The 19235-nt window shown below is 40.7% G+C and overlaps 1 protein-coding gene across 1 annotated transcript; it reads left to right on the top strand.

Moving 5' to 3' along the window:
* Positions 1 to 13420: 13420 nt before the first annotated feature.
* On the top strand, positions 13421 to 16855 carry hrh3 (histamine receptor H3). The gene is made up of 3 exons (XM_071926150.2): positions 13421 to 13733; positions 14984 to 15150; positions 15896 to 16855. Exons 1-3 carry the CDS (start codon positions 13421 to 13423, stop codon positions 16853 to 16855), a joined length of 1440 nt encoding a protein of 479 aa, XP_071782251.1.
* Positions 16856 to 19235: the final 2380 nt, after the last annotated feature.

Raw genomic sequence — 19235 nt, 5'->3', positions numbered from 1 at the left:
AAACAACCGTGCTGTGAGTGGAAAAGACCTAGCCTATATTTACACCATTACGTAGCACAAATCTTCACTACAGCCGTTGTTTTCGAAAACGTTCACACTTTCACGTGCCCAGACTTCACATGTTCACACTCTGAACATGTGAGGTCTCATTAAATTAATGAGAGATAAGTGTGCAGGCTTGGCTGAGAGACATGTATGCATGGAGGGAGGGAAGAACACACACAGCTAATGGACTAATGTTAGCCCGCTGCTTTTCCTCCTGAGAACTGTCTAGTGTCAGTGTGCGAGATAGTAAGCAACTCTAAATATCTGCTGCTAACAAATTGACATAACATTTCACATAAAGTTAAGTAAAGAGAACGCACACAGCGAGGTGCAGACTTGTGGTAGGCCTAGGCCTGTTCAGTTAACAGAAAAAAAACGCAGATCTGTTCTGTTTTTGCTTTATGCTTTAATCCATCATGAAACATTTTCGGCTACATGGCCTTTTTTATTGGTCATGTGACCCTTACAATACCCCACCAACCAACCTCCAGTTCCATAGTCAGAAGTTCAGTACAATCAAACCCATTACATTATTTTCATTACAAGATAGATATTCATGCAAATAATATTCAAAAATACAGTCCTCCTTATATAGAAAAGTAGAATCACACATAGCACAGCACACAATTCCATGTAGATTATATCCACAATATCCACAATCTAATTCAAGTCCTAAGAATGGTCCGGTGTCTACATTCAACCCATGAGGACTCAGTGTTCCCAAATGGGAAATCCAAAATGACTCTTAAGAAGTGCCCTTTCCAAATCGCCCCCTCTTTTTGACAGTGTCACTTTTTCAACTCCAATATATTTTAGAGAGGAAATCGTGTGATTCATCACCGTAAAATGCGCTGCTACAGGATAACTGTCCTTCTTATATCTTATTGTATTTTTGTGGGGATGTGTGCGGATGGTGAAAACTGGTTGAACCATTCACACACAGGAAAAATAATACAAATCAAAGGGATCATCTCATGCAACACAAAGCCATGTTGACATGTGGAAAAGCATACATGGGTAAAAACATCAAGGGAGCTTAAACAAAGAATAGCAGATCATAAACCTACAATAAGATGTAAGTAGGACAGTTATCCTGTTGCAGCGCATTTTATGGAGATGAATCACCCAGCTTCCTCTCTAAAATATATTGGCCCATATCCTGTCATTTGCTCATTGATGTATATGGACCCTGGAAGATGTAATTTGATCAAATGTGTGTTATTGTTTATGCAAAATTCAAAGGAAATTAGTAATAAACATTGATAAAGGTCTTGTCCATTATATTGGACACTAGATCTGAACAGGTTTAAGGTACAATAAGTAAGGTTTTTCCTGCCCCATAGCACAAAATGACCATAACATATCTGTGGGGGGTTGTTGATCAATACCAACGACTCAAAGACTACTTGACCAGGTGCCGAGATTTCTGGCTTTCAAAACTCACTGAAACTCCCCACACAGTGCAATTTCTACACAAGCAATGGTCTGTAGTGCCAAGGGTCAACTCCTCTTTTTCCAGTTACCCCACACTGTCTGTGTGTGGTAATATCAAATGGGACCCGTGACGATTTACTCAAGGGATTTTCTCCCAGTTGACCTCGCCTGTGTAAAGTAGGCTATACAAAAGTTGAATAGCCATAGTGCAACAGAAACATTGCTTACATACTGTGATCCAGCCCAATCTTTACACCCACTTTGCTTTTTTTTCCACTAATGAAACATATTATTACTTATTTCTCTCTATTTCTCACTATGAAGCATATTATTACTTATTTATCTCTTTCTTCATTGTTTGAATCAATTCCGTAAAAAAGAAGGTAGTACAGTCATTCCTGTAAAACATCAGCTGCTCAGCATTATCTGCCTGAGGAGCTTCTCAGTTTCAACTTGTTTAAAACTCTAGTTGAACTACTTAGCTGCGAAGGAAATTTTCAATCAGTTAAGTTATTAAATATTTCAAATACAGTTAGACCGATATACAGGGCTGATATTGTCTTTTTATTAACAATGGGATCTGGGCCAGTCAGTGTCGTCCACCTCTCATATGATGCAGTTTGATTGATTACATTGTAGAATTGATCAATACTACACTGGTTGTCTATGGGAAGACCTTAACCTGTATTGATTCAAATGAGACATTTGTATCTTACCATTAGTATTAGTATTATTATCCTGGGTTTCAATGGAGAGTTTTAGTGTCCCATGGTCTGAATGCTGTTTCAGATACTTTTCCACCCTGACAACAATAAAGTTTTGGGGAAACACAGAATACCTGGAATTTTTTGGCATGAAAACAGTCACATTTAAAGACATTGAATATCGGCACAAAATATTGACTATTGACTATTTAAATCCAAAAATATCTGTGCCCGGCCTTCAAGAACTCATACCAGTCTAACTCACAAAAGTCAGTAGAAACAAGGTTGTGACATTCTTAAGCGTTGGTGGTTCACCTGCCGTTACGGCAAGTATTCCTCCCATGTGCTTCAACAGACGTTTGGATACTTTGATAAAAAACCTTTAATGGTGATCATTCTGTGGTCAAACACAACCTGCTTTTTGCAGTTTTCAAACAAATAATTCATACTGTTCTCCAGTAGGTGGCAGCAAAAGTTCACTCCTAGTAAAACACAACTAGTGAGTAATCCTTCAAAATATCTAGCACTCCTCCATCTATCAATATGTTCCTCTGTGTTCTATCTATCACTGTTTGTGATACTGTGTACACAGTATTGTATAGGATTAAAAAAACAAACAAACATCAACTCATGTCTTTTAAAGCTTTCTCTAAGGCTTTGTGTTTCCCCTCGCCCTTCGCACATTATATTATACTTATAAGCAATGTTTTGATTAATCTTAATGAGTAGTAGTGTTTTCTATCCTTTCAAAGGACAGAAAATCATGCGGGTTATTGTTACCTTGATATAGAAGTTCATCTTTTATTTTTCTCTATCATTGAGATATTTATTAATCATTTTGTCCTGAACATCCCTGCCATAGACTTCTGAATTTTTTTTTATTGAATATAAAAACTGCATCCATTATATGTCTTTCATCTGATATTATGGCGCAATATAGCAACTTTTCAGAAACAATGTGCTGATCTTGTGTATCATTACCAATGTATCATTGCCAGATTGGTATTGGTAATGAAACAATCAATCAAAATTTCTAAATACAGCACTGAAATTGCCATTGAAATTGCCATAAAGCTGCCATTGCCAGAAACACTGAAAGCAGATCCAGCAGGTCTCCCACCAGATCCTCCCCGGTGCCACACAGTGTAAAATGTGAGGCTGGTAGAGGCTGCCAATCTTTTCAGCGATGATCTGCATTTGTTTACAGTAATTATACTAATGTCTCAAAATTAACATGGTAATGATTTATTCATGTTAATATGATACACGTAGCGCTTTATACGAAAGCCCTTGGCATATTTGCTCTACTTCTGTGTGTGTGTGTGTGTGTGTGTGTGTGTGTGTGTGTGATCATTCACATGAAAGCATTCCGTGTGCATTTTGCATGCATGATAATGATGATACTATGATTAAATGGTGTCAAGATAGAAACCAAACAAATTTGGGATGTTAATTCAAGCAAAAATGAAAAGCAGGATCCTAACTTTAACAGCAGACAGGCTCACAGGCTCTACAAGGTAGATTTACAAATTCTAGAGCAGACCGGTGCACCCGTTCTTCAGAAAGAGCATGAACTAATTATACTGTGATGGCCCTTCAGCCTCCACCTGCATTGTCATCAATGCCATAGCCCTCATTTCCAGTAATATCAAAGGCTGATATGCGGTGGGTAATCAAGCTTGACTGGATGTAACTCTCATCATTCAGTCAATTCCGAGAATGAGATAGAAATAGAATATCATAGCTGGAGGACCCAGGGTTGTTGGATTGAAATGGGCTTATCTGAAACAGTGATGGAGAAAAATTGTCTCATCTCCGCTCACTGACAATGATCTCACATCGTGTGATTTTTTTTTTTTTTCAGCTCAGTTTTGGCCAGGCAATGTTAAATTCAGTCAATATTCAGGAATGTTTTATGGGCTGGCGTTTAATTTCTAAAACTGTCAGTGAAGTCAAAGCCAATTTCAGTCATATTAGATAAGAAATGTGATGTCAAGTCATCACATTAGGTTTATTGATTGTTATGACAAGAAAGGAAGCCCTCATCTCACTTTGTGTTTGATCTCATTACATTGTTCCTCTCATATATGGAATATCATAAAAAGTTTACACTGTTGTCATTGAGTCCCTACTGAGGTGCACGATGAACACACCTCTCTTCTCTTATATTTGAATAACTTACAATATATCAGACATTAAGCTATGATATCCTATATCTTCCTGCCCATTCCATGCAGTTTCTCTGGTTGGTACATTTAAAATCCTGCAGGCAGGTTAAAATAGTCACCATCTGTCTGACGTTGCTGACTCCTCTCACTGGTTGACTGAAGGTATCTGCGTCATTGCAGAAACAAATAGAGATTCTTGCTGGAGTGTAGGTGGATGTAGACTGTGTAGATTAGTTTATTCATTCCCTGTAATTGGGTTGTAGGCCCAGCTAATTCTGATGACGACTGAAGATCAAGTTATCACTATCAAAAGGTCCTATAATATATTGGTCCATATGGTCAGACTAGGCCAGAATCAGTAAAAACCAGCAGAGAGGACCATCCTTGGTCTGTCTGTGAACAGGTAAGACAAGAACTACGGTGCAGGGGCTTCATTTACAGAAAGGTCTTACGATGATTCATGTTTGATTTTACCCAGTGGTGTAGGCAGAAAATTACATCAAAGTAGTTCTTTGTAAAACCTTCAACTTGATGTGGAAACAGTCATAGCTCTGCGTCAGGTTCACATCATCCGCTGTTTATGCCAAAGTATTGCAGGCTTCAACCCCCACAGTGGCTTTAATTCACATGAAGTGGTGATGATATCATTCTTCAAAATGAGTTTCATCTTAAAAGAACATTGATAGAGTTATGACAGAAGTTTAAGTCTTCACAACTTGATATTAAGAGGCCAATTATTAGTGCTGTGCAGAAACGTGTCATTTGAGGCGTGAGGAATCCAAGATTCATAAGACCAAGGTGCCTGACATAAAACACAATAAGAAATACAATAATAGAAATAAAATAAGCAAACAACTCATTTCAACCACGGCTGCACTGGCTTTATTTATAGGATAATGACTGTTGAGCTGCGTTCACCTGGCCAGTTAATTGCCAAGCATGTTCACAAGCATTCAAATTGAAGTTATATTTGCAATTTATATATTACAGATACGTGAGACACAAGTATGCTACTTTAGAATAAGTCAGGCGTTAACAAGGCGTAAACACAACTTGAAAATGACCTTAAGATGAGAACCCAGGACTACAACATACACTCTGGATTTTCATTTGAGAAAGTGGTGAGGAAAGATTACTTGCCAGGGTAGACCAAAAATCCTTGTGAATTGTGTTTTTTTTTGTTGTTGTTTTTTTGACTTATTCTTCATTCAAGTGTCTTTATTCCCAAACCTTGACAGCAACACTCATGGTGGTTTGGCCATGGTTAAAACGAAATCTCTAAAGAGGAAAATACACACGCTTTCTAATGAACCTAACCTTCATCTTCCAGTACTTAGTACCTTAACAATGTATTTTCTTTTCTACGACGCAATGCTTATGGCTGGTGTATGTTTTTGCCAGTGTTTTGAAGACACAGTGCCATACAGATGGAGCAAAGTCTGTATTATCCGCAATCGACACTATTGACAGTGGAGTTGGTCCTCCTGCCTTTCTTTTCACTATTTTCAACACCTTTGATGTATTGTGTATCCATTCATTTCTTCTTATCTGTTGAAACTGGGACATTTGGTAATAAGCTTTGCTCTATCTAAATGTTATCATAATGACTAAAAATGTTGTGCTTGGGGATGCAAACACAGGTTTTTGAGGGAAAACGATAAAACCACAGAATTTGACGAGGGATGTTTAATCTTTGGGACGACCTGAAACAGTTGAAAGGCTAGTAGTCTGCCTGGCCATTTCATAGTGGGTATATCTGTTTAGTTAAAGCTGGGGTAGGCAATTTATTTTAGAACCATTTTGGTTGTTGATGTTCTTTTTACATCCCGTCAGCTATCAATAAATCAAATGCTCTCAGAAAAAATCCGCTCTCTGTGGCTGTCCCAGGCCCTGTAATTAGCCTCTCCAAAATCTCAGGATGCCTGCATCTCAACAATCTCTGCCTGTCAATCACACGAGCCAAACAGTCTAGTCCTGCCTGCCCTGCAAACTGCAGAGAGAAAACTAATATATCCACAGAAGAGATGAGGTGAAACAGCCTACTTTGTCGAGCATTTAGATAGAATCTGTTAATGATGAACAAATTATTTGTTCATCATTAAGAACAATAGTGATTTCACATGCTGCCTAGGAAGTTACATGTACACTACATTAGGTAATGTTTTACAAATGATGTATTAGCAAAAGTATTCTTGACTTATAAATCAAATACAAAGATTTAACTAATGTCATTATTAATGATGTACTAATTTGTTATAAATTATTAAGATATCATTGATAAATCATTAATAATAATGACTTGATGATTAACTCCACATGAACTCATCATTAATTCATTGTTTATTAAGGTTTAAGCATACACAGTTTGAGCATACCATATTACCATCCTCATATTTGCATTGTTATTACATAAAATGTAGATCTAGTCATACTTGAAACATGCTTGAAACATTTGTCAAGGAAGAATAAACCAAATACATTGAACTTGAACCAGGTGCATCGGTATGGAAAAATGTTTTGAATTCCCAAATCCTCAGCTGGTTGCAGGAAAGCAAACACAGCATCAATTTCCTTTGTTGCCAGTAATCTGCTCGAGGAATCTGCTCCCAATTACATAAGGGCAGAGAGGTGTGGCTATCCACCCATCCATTGGGATTGTGCACATAAAAGTAACATATTGTAGGGAAAGTTGCTGCCTTGATTCACAGTGTAAATGTGATACACCTACAGTAACCTCAATCCTGTCCACAAGGGCTCTTGTGTCTAAAATCAAATAACATTAACATTTCTAAATATGTCAACAACCTATTTTTTATACAAAAGCAGGAAAATAGCAATCAGCATGGTTCTTGTTTTACATACTCTAAGATTGTGATATTGAAATACAGCAAGTGACTCTGTATTACGTAGTTGGCTTATTCATCTTCTTTCATGAAGGATCTCAAATTCGCAGCCAACAGGGACAGATCCTTGCCAGCTCTCTGCTGTCTCTCTCTCTCAGCCTGCACAGTGATCCTAAATTCTTTTAGCGTGGGGACTGCATCGACCAGAGTTTCAAAGACTTTTTTAGGGTTATCCTCAGTTGCACTGGGTATGGACATTTGGCCCGGATGTTCTTACCCTTCAGCTATTTGATAGCCGGTCGAACTTGGCCCCTCCTCTGTAACTCTGGGGAGTAGTCATGATCAAAGTGTACTGGCTTGCCTTGGAAAGTAACAAGCCACTGGCACAACACAACTTTAACTGCTTCAATTTCTTTCTGGGGTCTCTTTGTTTGGCTGTGAGAACTCGGTGTGCCTTTTCAATCTTACCTATCTCAGGTGGCAGTGTTGTTGAAAGAAAATCCTTTTGTGTCTTTAGCCTTACTGCCTTCGGGAACTTGGTACATCCAAATATTATGTCTCAGTCTATTTTGCAGATCCCCAGCCTTTCGGTATAAGGTATCACAGCACACTCTTCTAGCGCATTCCTGTATCCTTTGCTTTGCCGAGTTGTCTCCACGTATTCTTCCCTCTGCCTTCCCTATCCTTTCCTTCACCTGCATTATTGCCTTTTCAAGTTTGCTGACAGATACCTGGATGACAGTGTGGGCTTCTTTCCTCAAGTTTTTTAACTCGGCAAGGATTGTTGCAGCTTCACTGTTAGCAGTTTGGCTAAAGCTTGATTGTCTTGAGCAGCTGTCCCAGCCTCTCGCCTACTCTCTCTCTCATTGTTGCCTTTAGATATGTTTTACCCGATCTTCCCGATGAGCTCATCTTATAGACTTCTTTTGAAGACACTCAGACCCAGGTCTGGTTTATGCATTGTTAGCTGATTTACACAAGGGTCTTGTGGAGAAGCTGTAGGTGCCATCTTGTGCCTCATGCCACCGGTCCTTTGAGTCCTTCTCAAATGTGTTGTAGGCACATTTTCAATCCATATTCATCTTTGTATTTATTAATGATGTAATTGGATGAGAGGAAACACAGCCTAATGTTGGATTTACCTGCAATCTGTCTCTTCAATCATTTTGCCTGCCTCTAAGACGCACTCAGTTTGGCCTCCAAACCAGAATCACGAACAGTCACCATCATTGTTTGATTGGGCTGCGCCAGAGACAACCTTTGATCTGTTTTCTCTCTCTATAGGAATCTTCATTATAGAGAACTACAACACTGATCCAAAAATTGACATCAATGCATAGTTAATCCTTCAGTCTAATTCAATAGTATGATAACAGAAACAGAAATCACTGCCAAGTTTGTTCTGCCTACTCTCTTGCATGCAGACGGTCCACTGCTCAACTGTGCACCTTGCCAGCCACGGCTTGTGTGGGAAATAATTACCTCCGCCAAGGAGGTTATGTTTTCGGTGCCGTTTGTTTGTTTGTTTGTCTGTTAGCAGGATTACGGAAAAACTACTGGCCCGATTTTCATGAAACATCGTGGAAGGGTGTAGCACGGGCCAAGGAAGAACCCATTACATTTTGGAGCGGATCCGGATCCGACTCATGAACAAGCAATAATAGCACGAACCTTGGCGGAGGTCTGCGCTCTCCGAGTGCCCTTCTAGTTACAAAAGTTACACTGCTGCTCACCTAATACACTTGAGAAACATCAGATTTGAAGGGATGGAACTGCTCAACCTTGCACAGGGAAGTCTCATCAGGATCACGGCAAATCACATGCCTCCTTGACCACATACCCTTTCAATAGGTGCACTCGATACATTATGCACCCTCCCACGGGCTCAGATCAGCCGACTCCAGCCTCCTATCCCCAGCACCAGACCTGGCGGGACAGAGCCTTTTCCATCGCAGCCCTGTCCCTCTGGAACTCTCTCCCCCAACCTATCAGAGACTCTCCTACACTATCCACCTTCAAAAAACCTCTCAAAACTCACCCGTTCCCAAAAGCTATTACTATATAATTTCCCCCCTTGCTCTCATCCATTTTCTTCAGTTATTTTGTTCTGTCCTTTTTTGTCTGTATATCTGCTTGCCAGTCGATACACTGTCTTTTTTATCTCATTGTTCTTTCTCAATATTGCTCTGAGTCATTTTATTTCTGCTTGCAATTTAATGTTTTAAATTGTAGTTTGCCTTTTGCTGTGAAGCGTCTTTGAGTGCCTTGGAAAGCACTAAACAAATAAAATGTATTATTATTATTATAGATGTTTTAACATTGTGAACACAATGTAGCCCTTGTCAACAGTAAATTTTGTGTCTTTTTAGTGAGGATTTTTTTTTACACAGAAAAAGTGGTTGACAGACAGCACAAAATGGTTGACAGTTGCCCAAATCTGGTTGCAGGAGGAAACTGGGCAACTGTTACTGTCGAGCCCTGCTTAATATTGTCTGTTGTGCAGACAGTGCTGTAGAATGCCTTCAAAAGACAAAGGAAAATCAAAGAGAGAGAGATGAGAGAAGCAGCCAGAGGGAGGATAATTTATCCAGCTGGATAAAGACAACAGGTGAGACAGGATGGTCAGAGGACCATGTTTTAGGGCAGGGTAGAATACAGGAAGCAGAAATGGAGATGCTCTTTACTATAAGTCATCCACAGTTTCATTCTAAATTATGCAAAATGCAAAGATTAATGAAATAATGATTAAAAAAATAGCATAGCAGCTGTAAAACAGCTGTAAAATAATATGAAAAATATTACATATAGCTTCACTTCCCGAAAAATGATAATTATGTAAAGTAACAGTAAGTAAAATGTAGCAGAGACAGACAATGCAGAGATGGTGGAGACTGGAAAAGACAGAAAGAAATTAGCTGGAGCCAGATAGAGAGCAGGTGGATGTGGAAAGAAACAGGAGACAGAGGATGAGACAAAAAGAGTAGAGATGGAGACAATAAGAGAAATGGAAGCAGTTAACAGAAGAGGTGGAGAGGGAAAGACAAGTGGAGACAGAGGGTGAAGAGGAGGGAAGAGAAGAGGTGGAAAAACAGGCACAGACAGAAGATTCTAGTAACAGAGAAAAGTCGGCAGAATTTGATTATTTGCTTCAGTTAAAAACTCCAGCAGATCCAGCCCATGTGCAGAAGTACAAAATTAAATGCAATCAGGCTTATCTTCTCTTGGAAAACAAAGTTGGAGCATGTCAACCTATCACAAAATTCCCCAAAAAACAGCAATGGCACTCACTCCAAAAGCACTGGTATGGTGAGAATAAAATATTCTCCAGAAGATGATGCAATGTTCTGCTTCAGCGGCCCACTTTTTATGAATGAAGACAAACACAAAAGCAGTGAACTCCACTCACTTCTCCTCCCAACAAAATCCTCAGCCCAGCATAGTGGACTAGGATGCTAGTTCCCTCATCCACTCTTCACCTCTTTCTCAGCAGCTTTCCCCTCCATTTGGGGTTTCCGGCACCGGGATGCCAACACCATTCAATCCTCAGTGTTCACTGCCAGCATCTAACCTTCTTCTCTCTTATGCTTTCTCCTCCCTCCGTTTACAGGGTTCCCATGGGGGATCCGTCATGCCTGGGATGCATGAGCCCTTTCTCCTTCAGCAGGTTCATCACCACTTTTTCAAGTTCCTCACCTGTTGTGGACTGTGCAATACACATCTGGATGAAGCGCTCTTCTACTGTCATCTCATGAACATATTGTACAACAAATGATGTCTGCTCAATATGGGACAGGTCAGTTGACTCATCAAGTAAAATTAGAAAAATGGAGGCCTCATCTATTTCTTTTTGGATTACTTTTTTCACATGTAGCCAGAGCTCAATTTGAACAATTTGAAACCAGAGACACCTTAGCTCTTTTTCGTGAGGCTTGTTCCTTTGAGTCAAGGTGGAGCTTGGGGATGCCATCATGCTGGCTGAGGAGTTCCACCAGCTCTAAAAAATGTCATCATCACTTTGAAAGGCCATTTCTTGTTGTGCCACATACAATGTCAATTAATCCTGAGATAATCTCTGTTCTTTACACCTTACACCTGTGCCTCAGTGCTGCAGTGCTCCTTGATTGTTTCTTTAGCTTTCTTCCAGTGGTTTACCCCCACTGATTTCCATCCTGGTCTGCTTTTGTGTTTGTCTTCATTCATGAAAGGTCGACAGCTGAAGCAGAACCTTGCATCAACTTCTGGAGAATATTCTAACCAGGGATTCTCATCATACCAGTGTGAGTGAGCGCCCTTGCTGGTTTTTTAGGGAATTTCATGATGGGTCTCTTTGTTTGCAAAGAGAAGATAAGCCTGATTGCATTTAATTTTGTACTTTTGTAAATGGGCTGGATCTGTTGGATTTTTTTAACTAAAGCAAGTAATCAAATTCTGCTGACTCTTATCTGTTACTAGAATCTTCTGTCTGTGCCTGTTTTTCCACCTCTTCTCTTCCCTCCTCTTCACCCTCTGTCTCCACTTGTCTTTCCCTCTCCACCTCTTCTGTTGCTGCTTCCATTTCTCTTACTGTCTCCATCCCTACTCCATCTCATTTTCTTCTGCCTGTCTCCACCTCTTTTCTGTCTATATCCATCTGTTTTTCTGTCCTCATTTCTCTGTATCCATTTCTCTTACTGTCTCCATCTCTACTCTTTTTGTCTCATCCATGAATGCATGAATTTTGTCTCATCCATGAATGAACTAACTGCATGAACTAACGCGATGCTTCATTTTGCTAATAGTACACCTGCTGCAGTTAGATATTTTCCAAGAGAGGCTTGATCATTACCAGAATTGGCATAAATGTTGGGCTGGTTAGTCACAGACAAAAAAATAACAAGGAAATATGGTAAGTATAGCTGTCTAGTGTAGACGTATGTTAATTTATTTCATGCTAGCCTAGTCACATTTGCCTTATAAACAGAAATCTAAAATGTTTTACTAATGTCTATAACAAATATTTTAGCAACTGTGCTCACCGATCATTACACATTCAGCTACGAGTGATGAGTGCTAAGATTTGTAATTTGACGCTATTTTTTTATTTTTGTTTTCTATCAAGTACAGAAATAATAAAAACTGTCATAATAAATATATTAAAATATAATCATGTTATATCACTTTGGCCAATAAGTGCAAAGGGGCAGGGCCTCAAGGGCACATCCATCTGCACGTTGATGGAGAAATTGGTATCTCTGCATATCATATCTGCCTCTTTTGGAAAACGATGGATTACCTCCTGACTGTTGAATGTTGGTGCAAAATGTTGAGTCTAGAAAGAAGCCGTTGCTCTTTGATTCCGAGGGACTGACACCAAAACCTGACTTTACTGTTGATGTTTTTAGATAGCTGAAATGTTTGCGCTGGAAATGTCTCACTGTGACATCACAATGTCTACTTTGTGCCAGTTATCCCCGGGAATTGGAAAAATACACCAACAAACAACAAAATGGACACAGAAATGCAAGGTAGCCTACATCGCAATAGCTGTTTCTTAACAGTTTTTAGGGTGGATTTTCCTTAACGGTAGCTATATGGGCATTATTCATGGCCTTTATTGATCTCTATCAGCCACCAGGAGTAACTGCAACAACATAAGTAGAATTAATCTCCCCCTGTTCCCTTGAGTGATGGTGGTCTGTAATTGACACAAATAAAGTCACATTTTAGCCTTCCATCCAGCTGTAAGCTATTGGTTTGCGTTTGTCTGGCTGTTGTCTCGCTTGGTTGCTAGCCTTGCTAGCTAGTTGGACAGCTAAATAAAACATGAATGTACACTGAATCAGGAAGCACTTTAAGTTTCTTTTTTATCAGAGATCAAATGACAAATTTCATAATCTCATTTTTAGAATGGTGAACATAAAACATGCAATATGAACAGAGAGTGATGGGCTATTGCATAGAGAGAGAACAGTTAATGTGTGTGAGTTGACAGGCGCACTGAGGAGAGATTCATGTTTTCCATATCACAGCTACAACCTGCCTTATCTTTGTTATTCTTTAGTCGATTTTCACTGTTGTAATTTTAATTCTACCATAATCTCAGCAAAGTAACAGCACCTGAGTGGGGTATTTTGGTCCTCCTTCCACCCCTAATACCAGGCAGCCAATAGAAGCTGACTGGTAGTGATATAACTGGTCAGCATCACCTCCTCCTCGTTCATGCCTCAGTTTAACGGTTAGAGTTACCATGCAGTCAGACTGCCCGTCTCTATCGGTGGGGTTCCTGCAGTGGACGCCGGCATACAGCAGCAACCGCTCGGAGCTGGTTTTCAGCAGCAACCGGTCAGAAGTGGTTTTTAACGGAACCGAACCCCCGCGCGCGGCGTACCGGCCGTTCTCTCCATCCACCATGGTGCTCCTCGCGCTGCTCATGACGCTGCTCGTTGCCGCCACCGTGCTCGGGAACGCGCTTGTCATCCTATGTTTCCTGGTGGAGAAAAAGCTGAGGAGCAGAGGAAACTTTTTCTTTCTCAATCTGGCCATAGCGGACTTCCTCGTCGGTATTTTGCTTTCTTCATACTTCCATATTGTCTCTCATTTGTTATGTACAGAAGGCTATATTCCAGATTTTTCTCAGAATCTTTCAGTTATTCCATAGGCAGGGATGCAGAGGAGGGTAAACCCACCCAAATTCAGTTTAGGCTACTGATCTTTCAACGCTCATAAATGTGACATGATTCATAGCCTACACACATCATATTAAGTAGAATGAAACTGATTGTTGGAAATAAGGACTTTTACCGAAAAAATTCTGCTTTTCTCAAAATATAATTGTTTTTTGTTTATATGGCCATTGCCTTATGATGATCACCGATTCTCCCGTTTTTTCCACTGCATCTCTGGTAGCCAACTGCATGCTTTTCATTTTCTTTTTCTCTTTTTTGTAATTGTCATATCGTACATACTTTCATTATTTTTTCCCCTTGTGTCAGTATTTTTGTACTGTTGCTATTTTGCAGTCCATCATAATGTTGTAATCAGTGCGGTAGTGGTAAATAAAAAGGAGTATAACCATAAGGCAGCCTAGCCACCCACCAATAGAAACAAATAATTGTATTCCTCGAAAGACTCTGTATCCTCATATAACCCCTATCAGTTTGACCATAGCTGCTATGATGTAGGCCTATACTATAAATTCACATCAGAAAGATTTATGTCAGTCTCATAAGGTGGTAAACTTTGTAAACAGTATTTTATCATATTATATTCTGTTTAATACCCCTCATTTGCTCTATTGTTATTCATGTTCCTTTGCTGCTGCGACCAAATTTCTGCACAGGGATCAATAAAGCTTCATGTAATCTCTCTCATGTGTATGCAACTCAATATATCAGTCATATTGTCATTTTAACAGCATCTGGTCCAGGGTTAAACTGCTATATCTCATTTTAATCAGATTCCACACAAGGCTGCATGAATATGTTTTGTTATTATTATTAGTAGTTGTAGTAGTAGTAGTATTGTTTTCAATGATTTCAATGAGGAGTTTTAGTGTCCTATGATCCTAAATGTTTCAGAAGCTTTTCCACCCTGACAAGAAGAAAATTCTGGGGGAAACAGTGAAATAGTCAAGATATTGAATATCAATACAAAATGTTGACATATATCAATAATATATCGACAGCTTCAATCCAAAAATACCAGCATCCACTTTCAAAAACCCATATTGGTTGAACCCTATAATCTGGTCCTGTGTGTGTGTATGCAGCTCTATCCATGCAGAAATATATCAGTGTGCATTGTTTTCCAGGGGGATTTTGCATCCCAGTGTACATACCATATGTTCTGACTGGGGAGTGGAGGCTGGGCAGGGGGCTGTGTAAGCTGTGGCTGGTGGTGGACTACACACTCTGCACAGCATCCGTCTTCAACATCGTCCTCATCAGCTTCGACCGCTTCATGTCCGTCACCAAACCTGTAAGGGAAGCCTTGCTACGCTCAGCGACTTGACACTTTTACTCCACGCACAGTCTAATGCAGATGTTCTGAATCATGGTCCATGGAGGTCAGAGAGTCTGCAGGTTTCTGTTCCAACCAAACACTACAGCAGCTCATTTCACTGATTAGCACACCTTCAACCAGAGAGGAGGAACTAATCTGTGAAATGAGCTGCTGTAGTGTTTGGTTGGAACAGAAACCTGCAGACTCTCGATGGCACGTGGTTGAAAACCTCTGGTCAGGCCACTTGCCTATAGAGATAGATGGATGTCCTGAAAGTGAAACCATTCTCAAAAAAATCAAACAATAACATCTGATTTGGGTAAATAAAGACAATGAAACAAGCAAACAAATTGCTATGGGAAAATTCTCTATCCAGAGTCAGTCAATTTGCATATGATTTGCATAGATTTCACTGGTCTGAATGCTGTTTCAGAGGCTTTTCCACCCTGAATACAATTCTCAAGGAAACACTGAATACTTGAAATTTCTTGGCATGAAAATGGTCACATTTAAAGATATTGAATATCACCACAAAATATCAGCTATTGGCAGCTTCGAAAATATTAATATTGGCCTTCAAAAACCCATTTTGGTCAAACTCTGATATCAAACTAGCTAACAAATGTGAGGGAAAATGAATTTCTGTCTGAACAGTACTGTAAATGAACACCACCAACAACAAAAACACTCTCCATTTGACATTTTGCCTTTCTCTCCACAGCTGAGCTACCAGTCCCAGAAAGGCATGTCTCGTGGAGCTACACTGAAGATGCTGAGCGTCTGGCTGGCAGCCTTCCTCCTCTATGGGCCGGCCATTATCAGCTGGGAACATGCCACCGGCCACAGTGTGGTGCCCGACCATCAGTGCCACGCCGAGTTTTACTTCAACTGGTACTTCCTCATGACCGCCTCCATGTTCGAGTTCTTCACGCCCTTCATCACCGTCACCTACTTCAATGTCAGCATCTACCTGAACATCCGCAGGAGGAACCTGATGAGAGGGGATGAGAGGCTGGGCGACGAGGGAGGGACGCCGCCGGCTGGAAGGAGGGTATCTGAGATGGAGGAGCTGAGTGCAGGAGGAGGAGGGGCGGGAGGGGTGCAGCGGCAGGTCTTCTTTGTCCGAACCGTTGCAGCTGAAGCCCGAAGGGTGAGGATCGCCGAGGCCTCCGGCAGCAGGCCGGGCAGCTGCTGTGTTCCCCCCATGGCTAAAGCGACAGTGGCGGTGAACGGTGGGGAGCGCGGGAGTGCCGCAGGGTCTGAAGACCTCCCTCCACTCCAAGTGGGAGGAACGGTGGAAAATTTCCAGAATGTTCCTGCCACCAAACTTTATCCCACTGAACACCATGAACCTCCACTGGGTGCTCACTGCCGCCGCTTGGACAGCCGCCTCCGCCTGTCCAGGGATAAGAAGGTGGCCAAGTCCCTGGCAGTGATCGTGTGCGTGTTTGGTCTTTGCTGGGCACCATACACACTGCTGATGATCATCCGGGCAGCCTGCCATTCCCAGTGCATCCAGCACTACCTGTATGAGATCTCCTTCTGGTTGCTGTGGCTCAACTCTTCCATCAACCCAGTACTCTACCCGCTGTGCCATACCAGCTTCAGACGAGCCTTCAGTAAACTGCTCTGCCCCATCAAGATCAAGGTACAGCCGCAGTACATGGAGCACAACTTTTAGCTTGACCTAAGAACAAAGACATTTGGATTACCCATCAATATATGGATTCGCCTGCCAATGAACAATGATGTTGGATTCAGCTATTAATGGAAAAATAAATGATGTGATGTCACGTTGAGATATTTCCAGCGCAGCTACAATGGAGTTTGATAGCAGAAACATTTTCAGCTATGTAGAACATCAACGGTAAACGTCAAGTTTTGGTGTCAGTCACTCAGAATCAAAGGGCTTCTTTCCAGACTCCTCATTTTGCACTGACGTTCAACAATCATACAGGCAGAAATGCATTGTAGAAGAGGCAGAGAGACCAATTTCTCCACCGACAGTAGCCACAATAGAATGTAATCCAGAAGCGTTAGATTACTGATTACCTGCTTCAAACTGAAATTACTAACGTAAGACTTGATTGATTGAATGATGCCTTTAGTTGAGCTTTTAGCTTAGACTTTAATTTGAATGTCATTATCATCATCTACTAGCATTATTTTGTAAGGTGTGTGAAAAGATGTTAGGGACATTAGTCTCACAATCTAATTATCTTTTCCCCTTTCTTTTGTTCCCCGTTTCCCATTACATGTGCTCTCTTACTCCCCAGCCCGGACTGGAAAACTGTGCAGTATGGGTTTAATTCAGACTCCGATTCAGAGAAGTCTGGACTGAGATCCACATGTTTGAGCTGTTGCTGTTCAGATTGGACTACTGAGGATCTTGTTCCTGCTTTGGATTATGTGTGGATTTATTCAAAACCTTGCTTTATTTGTTCTTCCCATTGGAATAACACAAAATGGTGGGCTGTGGACTTTTCTCCTTTACCTGTTTTTCTACAGAAGAATTGCCTTTAAATATACAGCATCTGTTGCTAGGATTGGACAGGACACGTCACCTGGAGTAACATGGAGGGATGTTGGCCTGGCCGGATTGTAAAAACCAATTTAAACACCACTGTACAGCGCTTGAAGGAAAACACCCTTAAACATGTAAACACTGTTAAAAAACAGCTATTGGTGATGCACCTTGCATTTCTGGGTCTGTGTTGTTGGTTGGTATTTTTCTTATTGCTGTTAATAACTGGCAAAAAGTAGACGACATGGCATCATGTTGAGATATTTCCAGTGCAGCTACAATGGAGTTTGATAGCAGAACATTTTTTCAACCATCTAAAACATCAGATTTTGGTGTCAGCTCCTCATAATAAAAGAGCAAGGGCTTCTTTATAGAGCGATATTCAATCATACAGGGTGAGATCCATTACAGCAGAGGCAGAGACACCAAATCCTCCACTAACAGTAGTCTCAATAGAACAGAATGCAATGCAGCCACAAAACATGTTTTCAACAAGAGGCACGGCCACGATCATGAATATGCCCAATACTCATGAACAGTGGGCTAGTTAGCTGTATTTATACACACATACGCCCACCTTTGATTGAAAGCAAAAGGTCACGCCCCTTCTCTGGGGGTTGTCGAAAGGCATTCTAGGAAATGTAGGAAATCATCAACTTAGGTAGATGAGGCAGCTTGAGGGAAAATGGGTACACCAGAAAAGTAAATTATAACACTTCATCACTAAATAACTCCTGGAATGCATGCAGGATTTTCCTTTCCTTTTCTTTTCTTTTCCTTTTCCTCCGTCAAGGGTCTGAGTCAGGCCTCATGTGAATACAGAAGTAACTTAAGGGAATGGACACAACAGGAATGGCTTTTAACTAGTCTGATGGCACTGATTTAACAACGTTGCTTGGAAAGATTGAGGTGGCAAAGAACAAAACATTTTGATGAGAAAACATTTTCCTGTGTACCGTATGAAGAAAGCAAAATGGCTGCAGAGCTTGACGGACACTACTGAAGTACTTGGATGTACACAACACATCTAGGATTCTTACGTTACTTAGTTTGCAAACAGAATATTATGTTCCTGATGTTGTGGCCACAGTATTTTCTGCCATTGTAATTCTGGCTTGCGCTCTGCCTCAAAGGTGCTCCGTATAGCATTTTTAACCATCAATACATCATCAAGTCAATTTTGATGGTATACTTGCCGTAGACTAGTGAGACCACGGCTGAGGTGATCGGTAGCCATCTCACACAGTGATATTAGTGCTGACAAAATTAAGACCATATTTCCCTTATACCTTGTTTCTCCCTGCTCTCCCTCCCTGGTATCTTTTGCTTTACTGAAGAGTATAAACATGTCCAACATGTTTATACTCTTCAGTAAACTCTCTTCTCTTTGGCCTTTCACTCCTTGCACCATCTGCCACTACCAGCTACTCTGAAGGCTTTAGCACCATTTTCAGCAGATTTCCCACCAGATCTGACCCAGTGGCACACTGTTAAATGCAGTGTGGAAGCCGGTAGAGGCTGCCAATCTTCTCGGTGA

This window comes from Centroberyx gerrardi, chromosome 1 (assembly GCF_048128805.1).
Source record: "Centroberyx gerrardi isolate f3 chromosome 1, fCenGer3.hap1.cur.20231027, whole genome shotgun sequence".
Taxonomy (NCBI): domain Eukaryota; kingdom Metazoa; phylum Chordata; class Actinopteri; order Beryciformes; family Berycidae; genus Centroberyx; species Centroberyx gerrardi.
Note: the sequence above shows the minus strand (reverse complement) of the source record. Positions and strands in the feature narration are given on the sequence as shown.

What these genes read in the sequence shown, in the direction of transcription:
- hrh3 (XM_071926150.2), top strand. Translation starts at nt 13,421, where the DNA reads ATGCAGTCAGACTGCCCGTCTCTATCGGTGGGGTTCCTGCAGTGGACG. An exon ending in CATAGCGGACTTCCTCGTCG is followed by an intron (nt 13,734 to 14,983) that starts GTATTTTGCTTT and finishes ATTGTTTTCCAG; the next exon opens with GGGGATTTTGCATCCCAGTG. An exon ending in TCATGTCCGTCACCAAACCT is followed by an intron (nt 15,151 to 15,895) that starts GTAAGGGAAGCC and finishes TTCTCTCCACAG; the next exon opens with CTGAGCTACCAGTCCCAGAA.